General features: G+C 38.2%; 1 protein-coding gene and 1 non-coding gene across 5 annotated transcripts in view; both read right to left on the bottom strand.

Moving 5' to 3' along the window:
* Positions 1-985: 985 nt before the first annotated feature.
* HECW2 (HECT, C2 and WW domain containing E3 ubiquitin protein ligase 2) overlaps positions 986-19,846 on the bottom strand; it is a 398,266-nt gene continuing 379,405 nt past the window's right edge. For all 4 annotated transcript variants that reach the window (XM_074399331.1, XM_074399332.1, XM_010336479.2 and 1 more), the window contains 3 exons: positions 18,240-18,325; positions 17,148-17,260; positions 986-3,120 (listed from right to left, as the gene is read on the bottom strand). In XM_074399331.1, coding sequence (XP_074255432.1) covers positions 3,009-3,120; positions 17,148-17,260; positions 18,240-18,325 — 311 coding nt within the window. In that variant the 3' untranslated portion in view covers positions 986-3,008. The remainder of the gene's footprint in view (positions 3,121-17,147; positions 17,261-18,239; positions 18,326-19,846) is intronic.
* Positions 16,497-16,601, bottom strand: LOC120364486 (small nucleolar RNA U13). The gene has a single exon (XR_005579737.1). It is a non-coding gene; the product is annotated as a small nucleolar RNA U13 (small nucleolar RNA).

Raw genomic sequence — 19,846 nt, 5'->3', positions numbered from 1 at the left:
CACTTGACCAGTATTGACGCACCATTACTTGCCATTAGTTCCCAGTAGAAACAGCATCGATGTCCTTATTTTAGCCACACTAACATCTCTATATGAAGCCATTATTGAATCTCCCAGATGGAATAAGCTGTTCTTTCTCTTCTCTCTTCATTCCTTGATTGTAGAACTTACCACATTTTATTTAAAATACTTTATTGAACCCTGGGGTCTACTGTACTAAACTGTATGCTGAGCTTTACATGGGCGGATTTAGACGCTTGTAGCTCCATCATCAAACAAACATCAAACTGGCATAGAGTGAATGCCAATGGTGTGCTTCTTCTCTCATCTAAGAGATGCTCTGCATACATATAGGATGTATTAAGAGTGTCTTCTATGGTACAGAAGGCATCACTTAAAACAAGACCAGAAAGCCTAGTTATCTGGGTTCACAGTCCAGAAGAAAATATTTATGGATATTTCTAATTGTAGAGTATATGAAAGTCTAATTTATTCTGTGGAAATGTTATTTAATATTTTATTTAGTTATTATTGGCTGTTTTGTTTTACTAAGAAAGAATAATAGGTAAGTTAGCATGGTGTTCTGATATGCTAAGTACATCTTCGATCATTCCCAATCTGAGAACAGTATCAACTAGGTGATTATACTAATTAAGAATGTCTTCACACATTAAAGTGAACTGTTATTTGGGAAAAAGTTGGATGCCTTAAAGAAATGTATTTGTTAGAAATAATTAAGGAGATACAGTTTATTTCAAATCTCTTTTACCTAATAATATGAAATAGCATAACTAAATGTCTCAAACACAAACGAATGCTAACATGATCTCTGAGTGTATTGAAGGTTGAAAAGATGCAACCTTTATCTGCTGCTTAGAGAATGCCAGCCCTGAAACATCTTGTATACCATCAAATTTGTAACTTAAAAAAAATGTGTTATACTGCTTTTCCTTATAATGAAAAGAATACAAACAAGTAAAAACAGTTTGCAAAATTAAATATATACTTGTATTCATGATCAATAAGTACAAACTAACATTTCCAGTCAAAATTTTTTCTTTTTTTCTCTTTCAGTTATAGTATACAGATAGCTCTTCCTTTCTTATTTCCAGATTTCTATAACCCTTTTTCAGAACATTTCCCCACACTGCAGTACAAGCCTTTAGTGCAGGAGTGTAACATAAGTGGTATTCCTCTTGAGGGTCCCAATAATAAACATAGCTTAACTCACAGGAGAGCAATCAGTTCTTACAAAACACCTATGAAAACTATGCATATGACCTCTATAAAATGTAAGATTGCCAACATCCCATAAATAGGAATTCCATGGCTGCTTATAAATATAGATCTCAAAGAAATGTTTGGGCAATGTCTGTAAACCCATAGGCTGGCAAACCATATGTTAATCCAATGCTTTTCTTACCCCCAATTTTACTTTACTGTATTGAAAATCTGATTAGTCAAGAAATAAACAGATGTGGTGTAACCCCAAAAGCAATTAAAATGAAGGACACCTTCTCATAAAATTAGCAGAAGTAAGACTAGTGATGTCATGCAGTTTTGGAGATACCATAGAAAAATTGTTTCTTAGTATTAATAAGAAAATTATACATCAGTGAAAATGCAGGCTTAGAAATATAGTTCTGAGTTTCAATTTGTGATGTCTTCACTGATGAGGGAGAATGGAATTCTTATTACTGATCTCTTCAGTGTTGCTGATGGCTCCTTAACTGAGCTTAGTGTTTAATGATGCTGTACAAATAAAAAGCAGTGGGGGAAATACGAAATATCTGTATTAAATGCCATCCTGTAAAGTATTCGATGGATGGAAGAGAGTCTAATGCATTTTAAATAAATGCATATCATACTATCACATAAAGTGAATCTTAAAAAATTATTACTTAGATGCACAGTCCTTGTAGTGGTAGACACGGCACTGTGAAGGAAGTTTGATTTAGAAGCTATTTTCTATTACACTTCTCAAGTGATGGAGTTGCTGTTAGTCATATTGTAATGTCCCTTCAACTTTGGTACATTCAGTGCAAAATATTTGGGGGAATTTTTTTTACCCTTATAAAAATAAAAGGCCCTTTTGTTTCCTTGAGAGTGCTTAAAAGGATACATATTAGCATGATGCCCGAGTATGCATGGAACATGAAAATGGAACGAGTGATGCATACAGTATGATAGGTAGGTTCTTATATACATCCTAAAGAACATAAACAGAATGAACCTACAAAAAAATAAACAGAACTCACTGTGTACTTTTTCCTGATATGCTGTGATTAACTGCTAGTTATTTTAAAATTGTTTTCATGCATTATAAAGCATAAAATCTGTCATTAGTAATTCATTGAATAATGGTTTGTCTTTAGCCATAATTACACACATACCACTTGCATATACATTGTCAGAGACCACCTTATTGCAAATCTGTAAAGTTACCTCATATTGACTTGGTTTCGTTTTCACTCATGTCCCATGAACGCAGAAACCTATGGTGCACACCATGCAGGCACTCATAAGCAAGAAATGAATATTCTGTTATAACTTAGGGCTTAAATGAATGTACTTTCAGGAAATATATTTACTTTTATTATATTATTTAACTTGCACTAATTTGGAGATTGGGCCAAGTGCTGCCAGTTTGGCTTGAACCACGTTCGAAAGTTTCTAGATTCTCCTGAGTCCCTAAAAATTACCGTGGAGCTGATCATGTACGGGTTCACCTTTGTCTTGGAACGTAACAAATGGAAAAAGTTTGGCAGTCAAGAACTGTTGATTGAAAGACGGTTGGGTTGTTCCCTGGGCATCAAGCTCACCCAAATCCTTCCAAGAGGACTCATCTCCAGTCCCCAAATGTAACAGAGCACTTGTTCCTGGAAAATAACAGCACGCAGCTTTATCCTAAAGAAAGCATCCTCTTGAAACTTCCAATGTTCAGTCATTCTTCCAGAAGGCAGCTTCTGAAACTGCCTATCCACAAAGATGGGAATTCTGCTTCCAGGTCACTCAAGTCCAAAAGTACTGGTCTCTTCAACTGCTGTCAACAGTTTTTCATAAAGCATGGAAAAGGATGGGTAGGGGGGCAGATCCAGACGGTTAAAACATGTGTGTGCTCTGAAAACACAAGAAACAGCATGTAGTTTAGAACAGATCGAGTGAAATGAGAGAGAGAGAATGATTGTCTTTCACATTCAAATTTATTTGTTGCCAATTTTTACACTCCTTTTGAAAAATCTTTGAAAACATTTTTACCTTAAGAATTAAGAACTGAATTTCTCTTAAAAAAAAGAATATTTAAAAAAATATTTTCTTTACATTTCAGCACCATTTAAAAGCTATATTACATAAAAATGACCATTTATTGAGTGGTCTAAGGGTTACAAAAACAAGTTTGGTTTTTTTGTTTCTCTTTTGATGCTAGACTTTTTTTTTTTTTAATTTAAATACATGGATATAAGGCCTTGCAAAGTAGTTCATTTTGAGTTGAAATATGCCTGACTCGGTTGGGCGTGGTGGCTCACATCTATAATCCCAGCACTTTGGGAGGCTGAGGCAGGTGGATCATGAGGTGAGGAGATCAAGAGCATCCTGGCCAACATGGTGAAACCCCATCTCTACTAAAGATACAAAAAACAATTAGCTGGGCATGGTGGTGCATGCCTGTAGTGGGACTCCAGCTACTCAAGAGGCAGAGGCAGGAGAACGGCTGGACCCCAGGAGGCGGAGATTGCAGTGAGCCGAGATCCCACCACTGCACTACAGCCTGGGTGACAGTGCGAGATTCCATCTCAAAAAATAAATAAATAAATAAATAAATAAAGGAAATATGCCTGGCTGTCTCTTCAATACGCTGCAGTTCTGCATTTTTTCATTTTCTTGGACAGGGAAGAGCAGCCAGTGTCTCTGAGGGCCCGCCTCATGGCTTGGAGTCTTGGGAAATTCCCTGGCTGGACTTGTCTAAGTCAGTAAACCATTGTTACTTCTTTGAATCTTGTGCTAAAATTTGCTTTCTGCCAATTCACAATAACAACAAAAAAAAGCAATTTAAATCATTACATTAAGTATTCTTTTTTAGGAATACCTCTTTTGCCAAGATAGGAAAAAAATGTTTTCCTGTTATTTGCACCTGAATCACAATAAAAAATAGGCAGTCTCCAAATAGTACATCTTATCAGGAAGCAAATCTGCACTTTTGACATGAAATAGGAAGCATTCTATTTTGAATGTACAACAGCTTGTTTGTAGGACCTACATAACTTTGACTTTAAAAAATGCTCCTGAGTTAAAATGAAATTTTAGGAACTATGATTATTAACAAGCTGTTTCTACAAAGTCACATTTACATTTTAATTCTGATAAATCCTTTTTCCTTATGAAATAAACATAATTAATATTCCTGGATTCAGTGTAATGGAAGACCAGAGATTTGCAGTTAGACAGACTTGGATTTGAATTCTAACTCTACCAACAAGTTTGTGATTCAAAGTGAGTTATCAAAACTCTGAGCCTCTGTTTCTCACCTTTGAAAGGATGGTTACGTAACTTGTCTCAGAAGGATGTGAGGATTAAGTGAAATAACAGAAACATGCTTAATAGAATGACTGGCTCATAGTATTTGACCAATTAATAATAGATGTATTGTTAGCTACATTTCATTACTATCAACAAGATTGACTCTAATTGCCTTCAGTAAATTGCCACAAATAGTAATGACCCATGACAATGATGAGATAATAAAGGGATAATAAAGCAGGTGTGTGGCCACGTGGCTTTTTAGAAACAGGAATGTGACAGGGATCTGCTATACTGTAAGAATACAGGTTGAGTATTCCTCATCCCAAATGCTTGGCACCAGAAGTGCTTTGGATTTCAGATTTCTTTGGAATTTGGAATATTTGCATATGTAAAATGAGGTCATCTTGGGGAATAGGACCCAAGTACAAACATGAAATTCATTTGTGTTTCATATACACCTTGTATACACAGACTAAAGGTAATTTTATACAATATTTACATAATTTGGTTCACGAAACAAAGTTTTGACTGTGTTTTTGACTGCACCCTGTCACATGAGGTCAGGTGTGAAATTTTCTACTTGTAGCATCATGTCGGCACTCAAAAGTTTTGGATTTTGGAGCATTTTTGATTTAAAATTTTTGGACTAGGGATACTCAAACTATATCAGTTTTAGGGTATAGAGAGAGTACCAACTCATCTACTCCTAATACTATAAACTCTGGGATATATTGGTGGAAATCATCTAATGATCTAATTCCCATTTCCTCTCCCCCTATCCCTGGAAACCACCATTTGACTTTGTGTCTCTATGAATGTCACTACACTACATACCTCATATATGTAGAATCTTCAAATATTTGTCCTTTGTGACTGGCTTATTTCACTTAGCATAATGTTTTTAAGGTTCATGTTGTAGCATGAGTTAGAATTTCCTTCCTTTTTAAGGCCGAATCATGTTCTATTGTATGTATGTACCACATTTTCTTTATCCATTCATCCATTGATGAACAGTAGTTTTTTTCCTACCATCTGGCTATTATAAATAATGCTCCTATGAACATGAGTGTACAATTATCTGTTTAAGTCTCTCTTTTCAATTTTTTTGAGGGATACACACAGAAGTGCAACATCATATTGTTTTTCATAGTGGCTGCAACATTTTATACTTTCATCAACAGTGCACAAGAGTTCCAATTTCTCTACATGCTCACCAACACTTATTTCTTGTTTTTATTTTATTTTATTTTATTTTCATAATAACTATCCTAATGGGTATGAAGTCCATTTATCTTTTACAGCCTTAAGATTTCTTATTGAAATCAAGAGAGATTCCCACCGTTGTTGGATTTGAAGAAGCAAGCTACCACGAATTCTACCACTGCAAGAAATGAATGCTGCCAACAACCCAAGGGAGCTTGGAAGCAGATTCTTCCCTAGTTGGTCCTCCATGTGAGAATGCAGCCCCACTGACACCTTGATTTCGGCCTTGTGAGACCATTAGCAGAAGCCCCAGATAAGCTGTGCCTGGACTCCTGCCCCATGGAAACAGTGAGATAATAAATGTGTGTTTTACATACACTGTTAAATTTGTGGTGATTGGTTTTGCATCAGTAGAACTAGTAACAGATCTTGAGATAGTGAAACAGTTTAAGAAAAGGTGGCAAAAAGGATGTTAAGTGTGATACAGTAGAATCATCTATCAAGAGCAGGTAGTGAAGCAAAGCTAGAGGTAGGCAGCAGTTCTTCCATTCTCCCAGGTTTCTGAGTAGAGAAACAGGAACTCTGAATGTCTCTTTGCCATTTCTGTAGTATTTTTGCAGGTACTGTAGTAGCTTATTCCATAAATCCATAAGCCTTTCAGTTCTCAACACAAAGGGAAGGACTAGGTAAGCTTTTTTTGTTCCTCTTCAGTCATAAGACATCCTCACCATTACCAATCCATAATCTAAGGCTATTGCTGCTTCATAAATTACATCTGGTTGCATAATATATGGTTACCATAACACAACTTTCCTCCTAATAAACTAAAAGCTCCTCTGAAAAATATTTCGTGATGATGGAGAAAGCATATATTGTCGAGGGGGAAACTGTGTGGAAAGATCAATGGTTTTTCCAAGGTCAAAGCTGAGTCAGTGACCAGATCAAGAACAGGACATCAATCCTGGGTCTCCTAGGGGAAGTCCAACATTAAACTGAAAGCAGAGAGATTATGCTCACTGGCTTTATTCTTTTACTTTTGGAAGCCTGAGTATTAATTTTATCCTACCTCTGACTATGAACTACTAGTCCTCAACATCCTACCAGATTATCTACATTTTGAGCAAAAGGACTGGCAAAATAAAGCTTCAGATATTTTTTAAATGAATAATTCAATAACAATATGCAGTAGCTCTGGGAAAAGTGGCTGAGATTGGGTCAATCCAGAAAGCCCTGAAAAATACCAGGGGATTTTTAGGTGATCATACTATCTTGTTCAATCTCAGGCATAACAGAAAGCAAATACTCAAAAGGATACTTTAGAATGTATCAAAATCAATCCAGGAGCTTGTTTTACAATGGAAAATTTTGGTGGCACTCCTTGTGCTTTTAATTCAGAAGGTCTGGGGTGGGCCTGGGGGAATGTGCATTTTAATAAACATGCCAAGTGAGTTTGATGCAGGTGGTCTCCACTGCTGGACAGACATCAAGTGGATTAGCAATATGATAGCTACATTGGATTTTTGCACCAGTGTTTTATGTGCTTGCAAAAATTTCAAAACTCCTTATAAACAAGACAGCATTGCTAATAAGGAAATTGAGGAATAGTGTGGTTAAATAAATTGCCCAATATTTACCTTCAACTTACTGTATGAGTCAAGACCAGGAAAAAAAAAAAAAAAACAAAAACAAAAAAAGGCCAGCAACACATAATCCTCTAAGGCTTTTCACACCCCCACCCCCACCCCATTCCATGTCCTAAGAAAACTCTAGCAGAAAATAACAGGAGAGCCCGTGGACTGTGTTAATATTGGCAGCAAAAGTGCATCCAGCTATCCAGTCTCAATAAAAGAACATTTTTCAAATCTTTCAAAGCCAGCCACACTAAAGCTATAATGAGTTTACCTCCTTTTAATCTGTGCAGCCAGAACCACTCAAGGAGAGCAGGTCTGAACCCATCTTTGGGAAATCATGCTGGCATCAATATATTAAGAAGATTTTAAAATTCTCCAGACATCTGGTCTGACTTAATAGATCTCTTCGTGCTTTCTGGATTCTTCAAAAATGCTAATCAGGAGGTCACATGCTTACCCTCTCTTTTTGCCTACAGATAGACAAGTCAATTAGACAAATCCAGTGAGCCAAAAGTATCAATTTCATTTCCATGGATTGGTTCTTTGATTAATGTATTTCTCTCTCTGTGTGTGAATGTACTTAATTTTCCAATTTGCATCATATTTCATTTATTCCTTCACTCCCACTGAATGAATACTTACTAAGCACATACTCCATGCCAGGCATTCAGCTGTCCCCTGAGAGATGAGGATGAAAAGTCTGGTTTCTGTCCTCAAGAAGTTTGCACTGTGGCAGCAAAATATATAGGCAAACAGACCCTCTAAAATTTGCGAAGCCTGTGCCTGTGCTCTGGGGCAAGCAGGAACTGAAATCCAGCCTTTGTTTGGCTCTGCTTGCCAAACCGTGAGCCCTAGCTGAGGGCTGCATTTCTCCAGAAGCCTAGGAGACACCTTTGTTTCCTAAGTCCCAAAGATGGGCTATTAATGGCCCTGTATACAAACAATTAATAATACAATGAGTTACAAGTCTGCTCAGCAGAACCAAGGAAGGTTCATAGAGGACACTACTTGTGTTAAGGCTTGAAAGATGTGTAGATGTGCAGGGTTTTTCTGAATCAACAACAAGGAGAAGGATGTTCCCAGCAGATGGCCCGGAAGCATGAGAAAGCATTGCATCATCAGGAAACCTGAGAGGCGCAAGGGCCTCAGGGACAGGAGCCAAGGCTGGACCTGAGGCCAGATGGGGAGGCAGGGTCACATCGGGAAGCCATGTGTCTTCATGCAAAGACTTCTAGCTATTTCATTGATGAAAGGGAGAAGAGTAGGTTGGCAGAGGTATCTTTAAATAAGGCAGGGAATATAGAAAATGAGTAGGGGGACAGAGGGTGAATTCAAGGGCTTGAAATCAGCATGAGAAATCCAAAGTTACCAATCAAACAGAGTGACAGAATTCCGTGAAAGGAATCCAGTTGTAATAGTTTTGTTAGCCTGGATAGCTTTATTAACACAACTAATGGTTGTGTTATAACTTGTTATGATTGGTTAGGTTGGTATAATTGGTTAGGTTGGTATAATTGGTTAGGTTGGTATAACTTGTTAGGATTTTTAAAATATTCATAATTTATCTAATATCCTCATGAACACCTTCTTAGGCCATAAGGTTTAGAGCAGGAATTCCTGTTAAGACTAGGACACAAATATCTGTGTAACTTATGGCAGGACAGCACAATACCCTGACCTTCACCAGGTGTTCGGTAAAGGTGAATTCACGGAAGAAATTCTATGGTACTTGCTACCCCAACTACTCATTTGTCGAATGCCATCTGAGGACCAATGATGTTGGTTATCTGTTCATGTAAGTATCCACTGCTTCTCTCCCTGTGTTTTAAGGTCAATGTATATATCCCACAAGGTTCAGCATTTAGTAAAGGCATGATGAGTGTTTACAGCTTGGCAAGGGGAATTATTCTCTAATTAAATGAGACTTATTCCAAAGTCTCATTAGGTCACTTTGGTTAAAGTGCAGTTGGATCCGTAAATTCCACAAAGTGAAATGTTCCTAGAGTGAGAATTCCTGTATCTGGGGTAACTAGCAGAAGAAACTCTTCAAATTATGCATCCTGGGCAGGTACCTTCTTTACCTGTGAATGCCTCTGGGGAAAGACGAAGAGTACATACTTTTCAAATGTAAGAATTTAAGCTCAATAGAACAAAGTTCAGTAAGGGCAGTTCCAGGAATGGAAACTCTTGTAAGTCCAAACAAAATATAAATACACTGGGTGAATGTGGCACATTTCTCACACACCTAAAGATTATAAAGTATCCAGCCAGCCCTGAAGGCTAGATATTAGGAAGAATAGTAATAATGGCTAAATTTATTGAATGATGTGTTGGGCCTTATTCTAAGCACTTTGCATGTGTTATCTATTCTTCAAAACAATTTTTTAATGTAAATGCTAATTTCTATCTGAACTTTTCAGATATGGATACAGAGATATTAAAGTTTGGATTATGATTTTGGAATTTCTTGTCTGGAGTGGTCCAAAGTTATCCCTCAAGTTTACAAATTCACTAAAAATAATATTTACGGAGTACATGTGCTAAGCACTGGGCTCAGTGCCAGAAGCAAAGCCATGTTTAATTCAGATAAGGTCCTTGTTTTCACAGGGTTATATTCCAGATGAGAACAGATAATCAATAACCGAACGTGATGACTGAATTGGGTTAAGTCTGGAGAAGGAGGTAAGGGGTGACAGAGTGACAGGTACACTAGGGACAGAAGCCTGGTGGGCCTTTCTCAGGAGATTGCCTCTAACCTGAGTCCTGGGGACAAGAAAGAGCCAGCCACATGAAGGACCAGCAGAAAAGTGTTCTAGGCAACAAGTCCCTGAGCCTCGAAACATAATTGAGTTTGGCATGTTTAAGGAATAGCCAGAAGGATGCTGGTGGCTGTCATGGGTAGGGGGAGAGGGTACGTATCGAGGTTGCAGGGGGAAGCAGACGAGGGCTCCTCAGGAAGTCCTTGGGAAGGAGTCTGGATTTTATTCTAAGCCACTGGAGGGTGTAGGCAAGGGAAGGAGGTGACCTTGAGATGTTTGCAGATCCCAGTGGTTGTTGAGTGCAGAATGAATGAATAGCAGCGTGTAGGAGAAGGAGGGCATTTAGCCAGCAGTCTGCTGCAGTAGTCCAGGTTGGGAGGATGGTGTCATGGACTAGGCTGGTGGAAAGAAATGAGCCCAAACTGGTTTTTGCTCTTGAGGCGAAGGAAAAGCAGGTAAGTATTCTTTAACCGTTGCAATGGCTGTCACTCACAAACAGACTTTAAAATCTGACTTGTGAAACAGCTTTCAAGGACCTTTAGTAGGTTTGACTTGGACTATCCTGTTCTCTGTTGTCAGCAGCAACAATGCTGATGGAATGCAAGTGGAATGATTATCTCATTCCATTAAAGTCATCGATTCTTTCAATAGCTTGACTTTTTACATTAATTACAGAAGAGTCCCTTTTAAAGTACAATCTGTTTTCATGATAAATTTACCCACTTCTCAAAGTAAAGACCAATCCAAAAGGAATATCACATTTTCTTTTTTTTTGGATTTTTTAGTAGAGACAGGTTTTCACTATGTTGGTCAGGCTGGTCTTGAACTCCTGACCTCAGGCAATCCACCCACCTTGGCCTCCCAAAGTGCTGGGATTACAGGCATGAACCACTGTGCCTGGCCAACATTTAAGGATCTTTAATATGGTGATGTGATGATGCATTAACTCTGGCACGTGTTTGTTAGTACATGCAGGTTCAATGGCAGAATAAAGTGAAAATTTAAAATATAGTTATATAGAACTGAGTGGGAGGGCAGAAGGGAAAGGAGTTGAAGAGGATCTTGGATCAGAGGTTAAACTACAGAACAGACCACTGTGTGAGAATCTTCTGTCAATTCTCTCCCACACCAGAAGCCATCTCAGCTGATCAGCAGGCGGTAGGGAATTAGAGAGACCACAGAGGGACATCTCAAGGCAAAGACAGAAAGGAGATAGCCCCAAAGGGTCTTTCCAGTGCTCATCTCTTATTCTGATGGTTTTTCTTTTTATTGAGGAAAGTGACATTCTATTTCACATCTTGGTTATTTTCCTATATACTGACTGGTAATTCACTTTGACAGTAGACCATGCTCTCAATAATAGAGGAGGTAAAACTGAATTATTGATGATATTATAGAGCAACATTTAATGACATGGAAAGATGTTCTGTGTGATAAACAGAATGTTATTTTAAAATATGTGTGTGTATATGTGTGTATGTATCTGAAGAAACGAGTGAAACCACATACTCTAACATGTTAACAGAACTTATCTTAGTAGTTGACTGCTTTTTTCTTCAGAGATGGGATCTCTATGTTGCCCAGGTTGGATTCAAATTCCCATGCTCAAATCTCAGCCTTGTACCTGGGACTACAAGTATGCACCACCATGCCCAGCTAGTAGTGGACTTTGGATTGATACATATGTAGGTATTCTAATATACGTTTAATATGTAATATGTACATATATTTCTTACCAATATTTTGAAAAATTTTCTTTCTATAATTTTTTTTTTTTTGAGATGGAGTCTTGCCCCACTGCCCAGCCTGGAGTGCAGTGGTGTGACCTTAGCTGACTGCAACCTCCGCCTCCTGGGTTCAAGCAATTCTCCTGCCTCAGCCTCCCAGGCAGTTGGGATAACAGGTGCACACCACCATGCCTGGCTAATTTTTGTATTTTTTAGTAAAGATGGAGTTTCACCATATTGGCTAGGGGAGTCTCAAACTCCTGACCTTAAGTGATCTTCCTGCCTTAGTCTCCCAAAGTGCTGGGATTACAGGTATGAGCTACCGTGCCCCACCAAAAAGCAGAATTTGAAAAAAAAAAAAGTTGTCATGTCTTTAAAAAATAATTTTATCTTTTAAAGTTCTATTCCATTAGATTAACTGTCTCCATAAAACATCTATTTCATAACTGACTCTTACATATTATTTCTTAATTTCAGTTAGTATTTCATTTATAATAATCTCCAGACACAGCCATTTTCAAAAATTAATGCTTTTCCCTTTGGCAAAAACCAACACACCCCCATGGCAACTGCAGCTCTCAAGTCCTCTGTCCCATCACCCAATTTGGCAAGAGCCTTGGGGATGAACACAGAAACTCATACCATGGCGGGAGAGAGACTGCTCTGCAGTTTCCAGGCTGGCATCTTAGCAGTCCATTTTTTGGACTGTTTGAGAGCAACTGCCATAAAGTGAATTTATTCTCTTTTCATAAAGTCCATCAGAACACCAGGGGTATGAAGTCTTCAACAGAAATGCAAAATACAGAGCTAACCACCAACCGCGAAGCAGAGGAAGTGCAGTCATGTGCTCACGAGTCTCCATGGAGACACCCTTCTGTCTACATCATCATTTATCATCTGGGTCTCTAGTCATTTTATAACCACAAGGTTAAAAAGAGCCATGGATTCAACTTGCACTGGCTTCAGAGACAATCATACATACTTTTATATACATACTCCTTGGCTCACACTGTGAGCAGCACTATCCACTGCTACCGCAAAGGCAGAGTAGGAAATCTGAGAAAAGAAGGAAACTCACATTTGCCTGCTTGAAAATTGAAAGGCCCTCCATCATCCTTGTCTAGAAAGACTAAGATTTTCTCCCTCATCGCTCTGGTTGCCAGGACCACCCTCATCCTTTACAGCCCCTCTGACTCCCAGGGTAGAAACTACCATGCCCAACACAAGATGATGCCAGACTTCTTAGAGGATTCTTCTTATTTTTTTTTTTTTTGGAGATGAAGTCTTGCTCTGTTGCCCAGGCTGGAGTGCAGTGTCATGATCTCGGCTCATTCTTGCAACCTCTGCCTCCTGGGTTCAAGCGATTCTCCTGTCTCCTGAGTAGCTGGGACTACTGGCATGTTCCACCATGCCTGTGTAATTTTTGTATTTTCAGTAGAGACAGGATTTCACCATGTTAGCCAGGCTGGTCTCAAACTCCCGATCTCAGCAATCTGCTTGCCTTGGCCTCCCAAAGTTCTGGGATTACAGGCATGAACCACGTAATTTTTTAAGAAGGACATCTATCCATTTTTCTCCCAGTGTGTACAATGTAACATTTTTTATTTTAAGTTCAGGGGTACATGTGCAGGTTTGTTATACAGGTAAACTTGTGTGATGGGGGTTTGTTTTACAGATTATTTTGTCATCCAGGTATTAAGCCTAGTACCCATTAGTTATTTTTACTGGTCCTCTCCATTCTCCAACTCTCCACCCTCCATTAGGCCCCAGTGAGTGTTATTCCCCTCTATGTGTCCTTGTGTTCTCATCATTTAGCTACCACTTTTAAGTGAGAAGATAGAGTATTTGGTTTTCTGTTCCTGTGTTAGTTTGCTAAGGATAATGGCCTCCAGCTTAATCCATATTCCTGCAAAGGACATGATCTCATTCTTTTTTATGGCTGCATGGTATTCCATGGTGTCTATGTACCGTATTTTCTTTATCCAGTCTACCATTAATGGACATTTAGGTTGATTCTGTGTCTTTCCTATTATGAATAGAGCTGCAATAAAGATGCATGTGCGTGTGTCTTATAATAGAATGATTTCTATTCCCTTGGGTATATACCGAGTAATTAGATTGCTGGGTTAAATGGTATTTCTGTTTTTAGGTCTTTGAGGAATTGCCACACTGTCTTCCACACTGGTGGAAATAATTTACATTGCCACCAATAGTGTGTAAGCATTCATTTTTCTCTGCAACCTTACCAGCATCTGTTATTTTTTGTGCAATGTCACATTTTAAAGGCTAAATATCATTTCACCCATAGGAAAAAGAAATACACTGGGGCTGACTAGCCTGAGACAGACCAGCTCTTCAGCTGTGCAACTTATACCTATCAACAAATAGCAGAAAAATGACTTCAGTGTATCTGTTCTGATGGTAGGAGAAATGGACTTGATAATATAAACGAATCTCTTTAGACCAGAACCAATTTTACAGATCTTTTTTTTAAACCTAAGTAATATTCCACATTTCATTAAAGGTGATGACAATGTTGTCGGTGAAGAAGTTGCTTCTCATATAACTATACTTTCATGCAATGAAGTTCTTTTCATTTTTTTCCCTCCAAATGTGCTTTTTTTCTTTATGAAGCCAATGTTAATCGTTAAATTAAACTAATAGTTTAGTACAGTGGCTTACTAAAGATTCAGGATAAAAAGTTAAAAACGAACAAAGTAAACACAGTATTCCTAAGACTTTCATATCCATTATCTTACAATTGTCAAAAATACTCTGAACATTGTTACGCCTACCTTAGAGGGATGGATTTAGGGTCTTGCCTAGGATGATGTAACTATTGTGTCATAGGGCTTAGATCTGTGCTCCTGTGTGTTACCTTGGTTACATAAGGTGGCTGCAACTCTGAAGCAGAAAAGCCAAGTAACTCTTTCTCCTCATCACACCCCAAAAGATGGCACTTGTTACAGAAAGGGTCTGAAAAGAGGCTGCTTGCTCAATGGGCCTCAGACCATCTTTATTTGTGCTGTTTTATAACCTGGGTAAAACTAGGAATGTAGAAGGAACCTTAGGTCATAGTGAAGAGAGGAAGAAAGTACAGTGCCTGTTACCCAACTGTGCATATGCAACAATGATGAAGAACACCACCATTTACAATGAGTTAGCACATGAACTTCCTGGAGCTCCGGGGGAAGTAAAAATGCAAATCCAGCCTGACCCTCAAGATTCTTCAGCAACTCTTTGGTGTTACTTCTTACTCAACCCAACCTAATATACCACCTCCTCCTGGCCTGTTACGGATGAGAAAACCAAGGCTCAAAGATGAATTGATCTTCAAGGTCCCAAAGTTAGCTGGTGGCAGAGGTGGGACTAGAACCTAGGTCTTCTAACTCTTACCCCTGCCCTCTATCCAATATGCAAACCTCCTGCCCGATATGTATTACAAATGAAGGTGACAGAAATCACAATGGCAGCTATCACTGACTAAATGCTTACTCATGGTGAGAGACAGTATTAAGTGTTTTTCATAAATGATTTCAGCTAATCCTCAGACTTTCAAAATCACAAGGTAGATGAGGAAACAGAGACTCAGAAAGATCATGCAACTTCACCAAGACCCCACTGCAAGTAAGTAACATAGGTGGCATTGAGCCTAGGTCTCTCTGAAGGTAATGCTCCAGGTCTATATCAAATTACCTGTCTCTGCCCACCAGGTTTGGTGAAAATTACAGTGATTAAATATGAATAGTTGACATACCTGCTTATTGTTACACTTTACTCCATATAATTTAATGGTTTGAGAGAAATAGATTTCAACAAAAAGGTGACCATTAATCTGCCCTTTTCTTCTTCAATGCAAATTCTTAAAGAGTTTCTCAGAAGAGTAAAAAGCCTTATTCAGATAGTCTAAATCTGCTAATTTATGTGCTGAAGGGGAGAAAACTCATTATCCAAGCATAAATAAAATGAACTAGTTCTTCAAATAATGAAATCACAGTCTCCCAGATTTGGAAATCAAATGTGCCAAGTAATCCTTAGGTGTCTGGATGCAGTGCCTATTCACAGACTGTGATAGGTGAGGAAGCTCAGGCAAGCCAGTGAGGGGTCATTATTTATGGTTCTCTCCATTTGTATTTTCAGCACCCACTTTTCTTATCTGTTGATGCTGACAGTACAGTTCTTAAGAACTGGCATCTTTCAATTGCTAATTCGAAGAAAGCCTTGATAACAGATGGCTCAGTTGCTTGTACTTAAAGAAACAGATGACATCTGGGATACCTAATATCACTTGCGTCCTAATATCACCTTGTATAATATCACAAATATCACCTAATACCACCAATAAAACAGGTTTCTCAAAGTCATCTATACTTAAACTTAGGCTAACATCTTGGGGTACCTAGCATCATTTAATCTCTCTAGAGTATAGTTGTATTATTAGTAAAGTTAGAGGCAATTTCATGTCCTTTTTACCTTAAAAATGCTACAGCATTACTACTAATTGGATAAAAGAATTCTAAAACAAATTTTCCTTCATTCCTCTTTTGTTCATCTGCTCCTTTTTCTGTTGCTCCAGCTCCAGTTTTCTCCACTCAATCTCAAACACTTTTTGTCTTCACAAATACTACCTTACTAGTCCTTGCTTTTCTTTGTCATGTCAGATGGGTAATGTGCAGATGTCATAATAAGGTTTGAGGGTGGCAACATCTCACATATTTGCATGAACACCCAGTTATCACACTTCTGAACTGCAAAAGGATCAGTTCTTTTGCTTTTATTAGCAGCAACAGCAAAGCATTTTTTTCTACCTTAAGAAAATATGTGATCTTACTATGAATGAGAATGCAATGCAGAGAACATGGAATTTAGACATGTATGATACAGGCTAAAGAGATCTAGAGCACATCCACGTTATTTAATGTTCTTTAGAAACTACAATGATAATTTTTAATGAAGGGATTCTAAATAGTTATAAAGTTAAAACTCAAGCTTCTGGAAACACCTAGAGTAGAGCCACAGTCATAAGCCACAAGCATGATACCCAATGTTGCTTTACTGATGCTAACAAATGCTTTGCTTCTGTTGTGTTTTGTATTTTAAGATATGGATGCATGTATTTTAAGTGTGACCAGAGAGATCTTTTTTTCCCCTTTCATTTAGAAAGGTTATCAGGGAGAATTTCATTCTGAAAACTTTTTCCACTCTCCCAAACTTGTAGCATAAAAGCACTAATTAATCAATATATACATAAATGAATGTTTCCCCCAAACATTGTGACAGTAAAGAAATGTTATTTTATATTTTACCTGGGAAGAGCAGTGATTTTCCCCCATTTCTCCACACAGAATCTTCTTGGGCCGTTACTCCCTCGGAGAGAAGCAAATCCTTCGTAGGGAATACTGGATGTGCCTGTAACAAACTGTCAACCCAAGAAAACAAAAGGAGAAGGTGAAGCCAGAGACCAACAGCCAGGAAAGGCACCACATCATTCACGGGCAGAGCTCCTGAAGAGGAGTAGGCAGGAGAGTTCTGAAGACAAAACTTCATAGGCGTGGAATAACCACAACACAATTCTGACACAGAGCCAGAAGAGAATACTAAGAAAGGGCTGTGCACGATAAAGGGAAGGGGGATGTGGAGGGTTTGTAGAAAATAAAGCACCTGATGTAGCTGACCAGCTCAGAAGCTCAAACTAGTCACATTTCCCACTATTGATAAATAAAGAGTCTCAGTTAATGTCAATTAACCTGAGTCTACTTAGCATCAGTCTCTGATCAGTGTCAGATGAATTTAAAAAAGAGAATGTCTGGGCCTGCAATTTTGAGGCCCAGACCCTTAACCCAAAGGAGCTAAGATCCAGAATTCTTGTAAGGCTCTGCCTGAGCATCCAGAGGCTTCCTCATGTCTGGTATTTCTTTAGCTGCAACCAACCAGCGATTGTCCTGGATGACCATAAACACCACAAATAAAAAAAAAGTTTGTTTTCTCAGTGTTATTGAATGTCACTGTTTTCTCAAATTTGTGGAAAGTTAGATGAAAGAGAAGAAAGGACTGTTTATCAACTAATTGCATCATTTTTTAAAGGACTGAAGATCATTTCTTTCTGCTGCTAGGGATGCTGGCCTGCACTGCCCTGAAGGCAGATACTGTTACTGAGATTCTTGGACTGGACTTGACACTTCCCTACAATTCTGATGAAATGCTGTAACTTGGCTAGGGATGTTCTGAATAGCCATGGAGTCACATAACCATACAATTGGGAATCTAGAAATGGTGTATCCCACATTTCCAGATACACGTGGTATGTATTTATGGAGAATAATTAGCAGTTATTAAAAAGATACATTTCCAACAATAATCATATTTATATATTTAAAAGATTAAAAATGGCTTCTTACCTGTAACAACCTTAGTCGTTGTTCATTGTTGAATCTTTCCACTGCAGCCCAGAACCACCGGATTACAATATGATTGTCATGGTATCCTACCAAACCAATAATAAAAGCCCATATTACTTTGACTCTTCTACATTAAGCCACAAAGATACATGGCACAAAAGAGTTCCCAGACACAAATCATCCTCTTGGATTCTTTAAAAGTCGTCTATAACTTTAAGACTAAGGAATAACACTGTATATATGATCATATGAGTGTCAGAAGTTAGACAAAAACAATGCTAACTGAAACCAAGAGGTCTCTGTTTTCATTTAGTGGTCACTAAATGAAACTAGTAAAGAGAAGAACAACAAATGAGTTATTTTAACCATAGCATTTCTGTAAAATATCACAGTTGTTACTGGAAATACTTAACTCTTTCAGTCATTCTCCTGAGAAATAATTTTCAAATGCCTCTATGCCAACAACTGTACTAAGGTTGGGAGAATAATGGCAAAGAAAACCCTCCTAGGGCTTCTGGTAGAGGGGAGACACACTAACCAAATAATTCATAGAAATAAATACATAATTGCAAGTGCCCTTAAAAGCTATCTATAATAGTCATATTTTAAAATCAAATTAGTTTCACATTGATTTACTACAGGGAAAAGTGACCTTTAATTCCTTCAATAAATCCTAAATAATCGCCATCTTAATTTTACTTTTATTCTATTCTTTAGTAGAATTTAACAAAATGTCAAAGGAATCACTTCATGGGCAGTGTTGGTAGATTCCAAAAACCTTTCAGTGAAAAAAAAAATTAAATTCAGAGACACGTCTAACAAGGATTTAGTGTTTCAAACCAATGAACAGACCTAGTTAATGGGCATGAATGCTACTTTAATTCTGAGTTATTAGTCCAGAATAGCAGGTGGGTAGAAATTATTTTAATCCAAATTTTTCCTCACATTTCAGTAGTTGTAGGATTTTGAAGGAATCTCACCTTATTGTTTACTATTTCATCAGTTATGTTTAGTCCCCTTTTGAGAAAGTAAGAATTGAAGGGAAGGGTGATCAAAACTGGATTGGACATTAGGACACATAGCCCATGCCCAGACTGGTGAAGACTAGCAATTTGGTACTGAGCAGTTTCTCATCCACAAAAGAAGCACACTGGCTCTTTGTAGCTTTAAAGTTCTTTTACCTTATGAATTAGCCCTTTTCTGCTTCCCTTTTGCTATTTGTGCCAAACCTTTTGGAGGAGGAAGAGTCAATGTGTCTCCTCGTATTCTCTCTTAGCAGCTGGTGTGTGAACATATGGCAGGTGGCAGCCACACAGCCGCTTCTTTATTCAGTGCCAAGTAGCTGGGTGAGCAAACATGGCAGCTGCGGATCTCGGCATTTTTCTACTCTTTCCCAAAGATTTTATTTGATAAGATTTACAATAACCATAGAAACGGGTCCTCGATTAGTCAGATTTAGTGAATAAAATTTTATGCCATGGAAATACAAAAATGGCTGATTCCATTAAAGCATCGCTATTAGAATCTCCTGGGTCCGGGTGCAGTGGCTCATGCATATAATTCCAGCACTCTGGGAGGCTGATGTGGGTGATCGTTTGAGGCCAGGA

This window comes from Saimiri boliviensis, chromosome 5 (assembly GCF_048565385.1).
Source record: "Saimiri boliviensis isolate mSaiBol1 chromosome 5, mSaiBol1.pri, whole genome shotgun sequence".
In the NCBI taxonomy this organism is placed as follows: domain Eukaryota; kingdom Metazoa; phylum Chordata; class Mammalia; order Primates; family Cebidae; genus Saimiri; species Saimiri boliviensis.
This window is presented reverse-complemented; position numbering and strand designations above follow the sequence as displayed.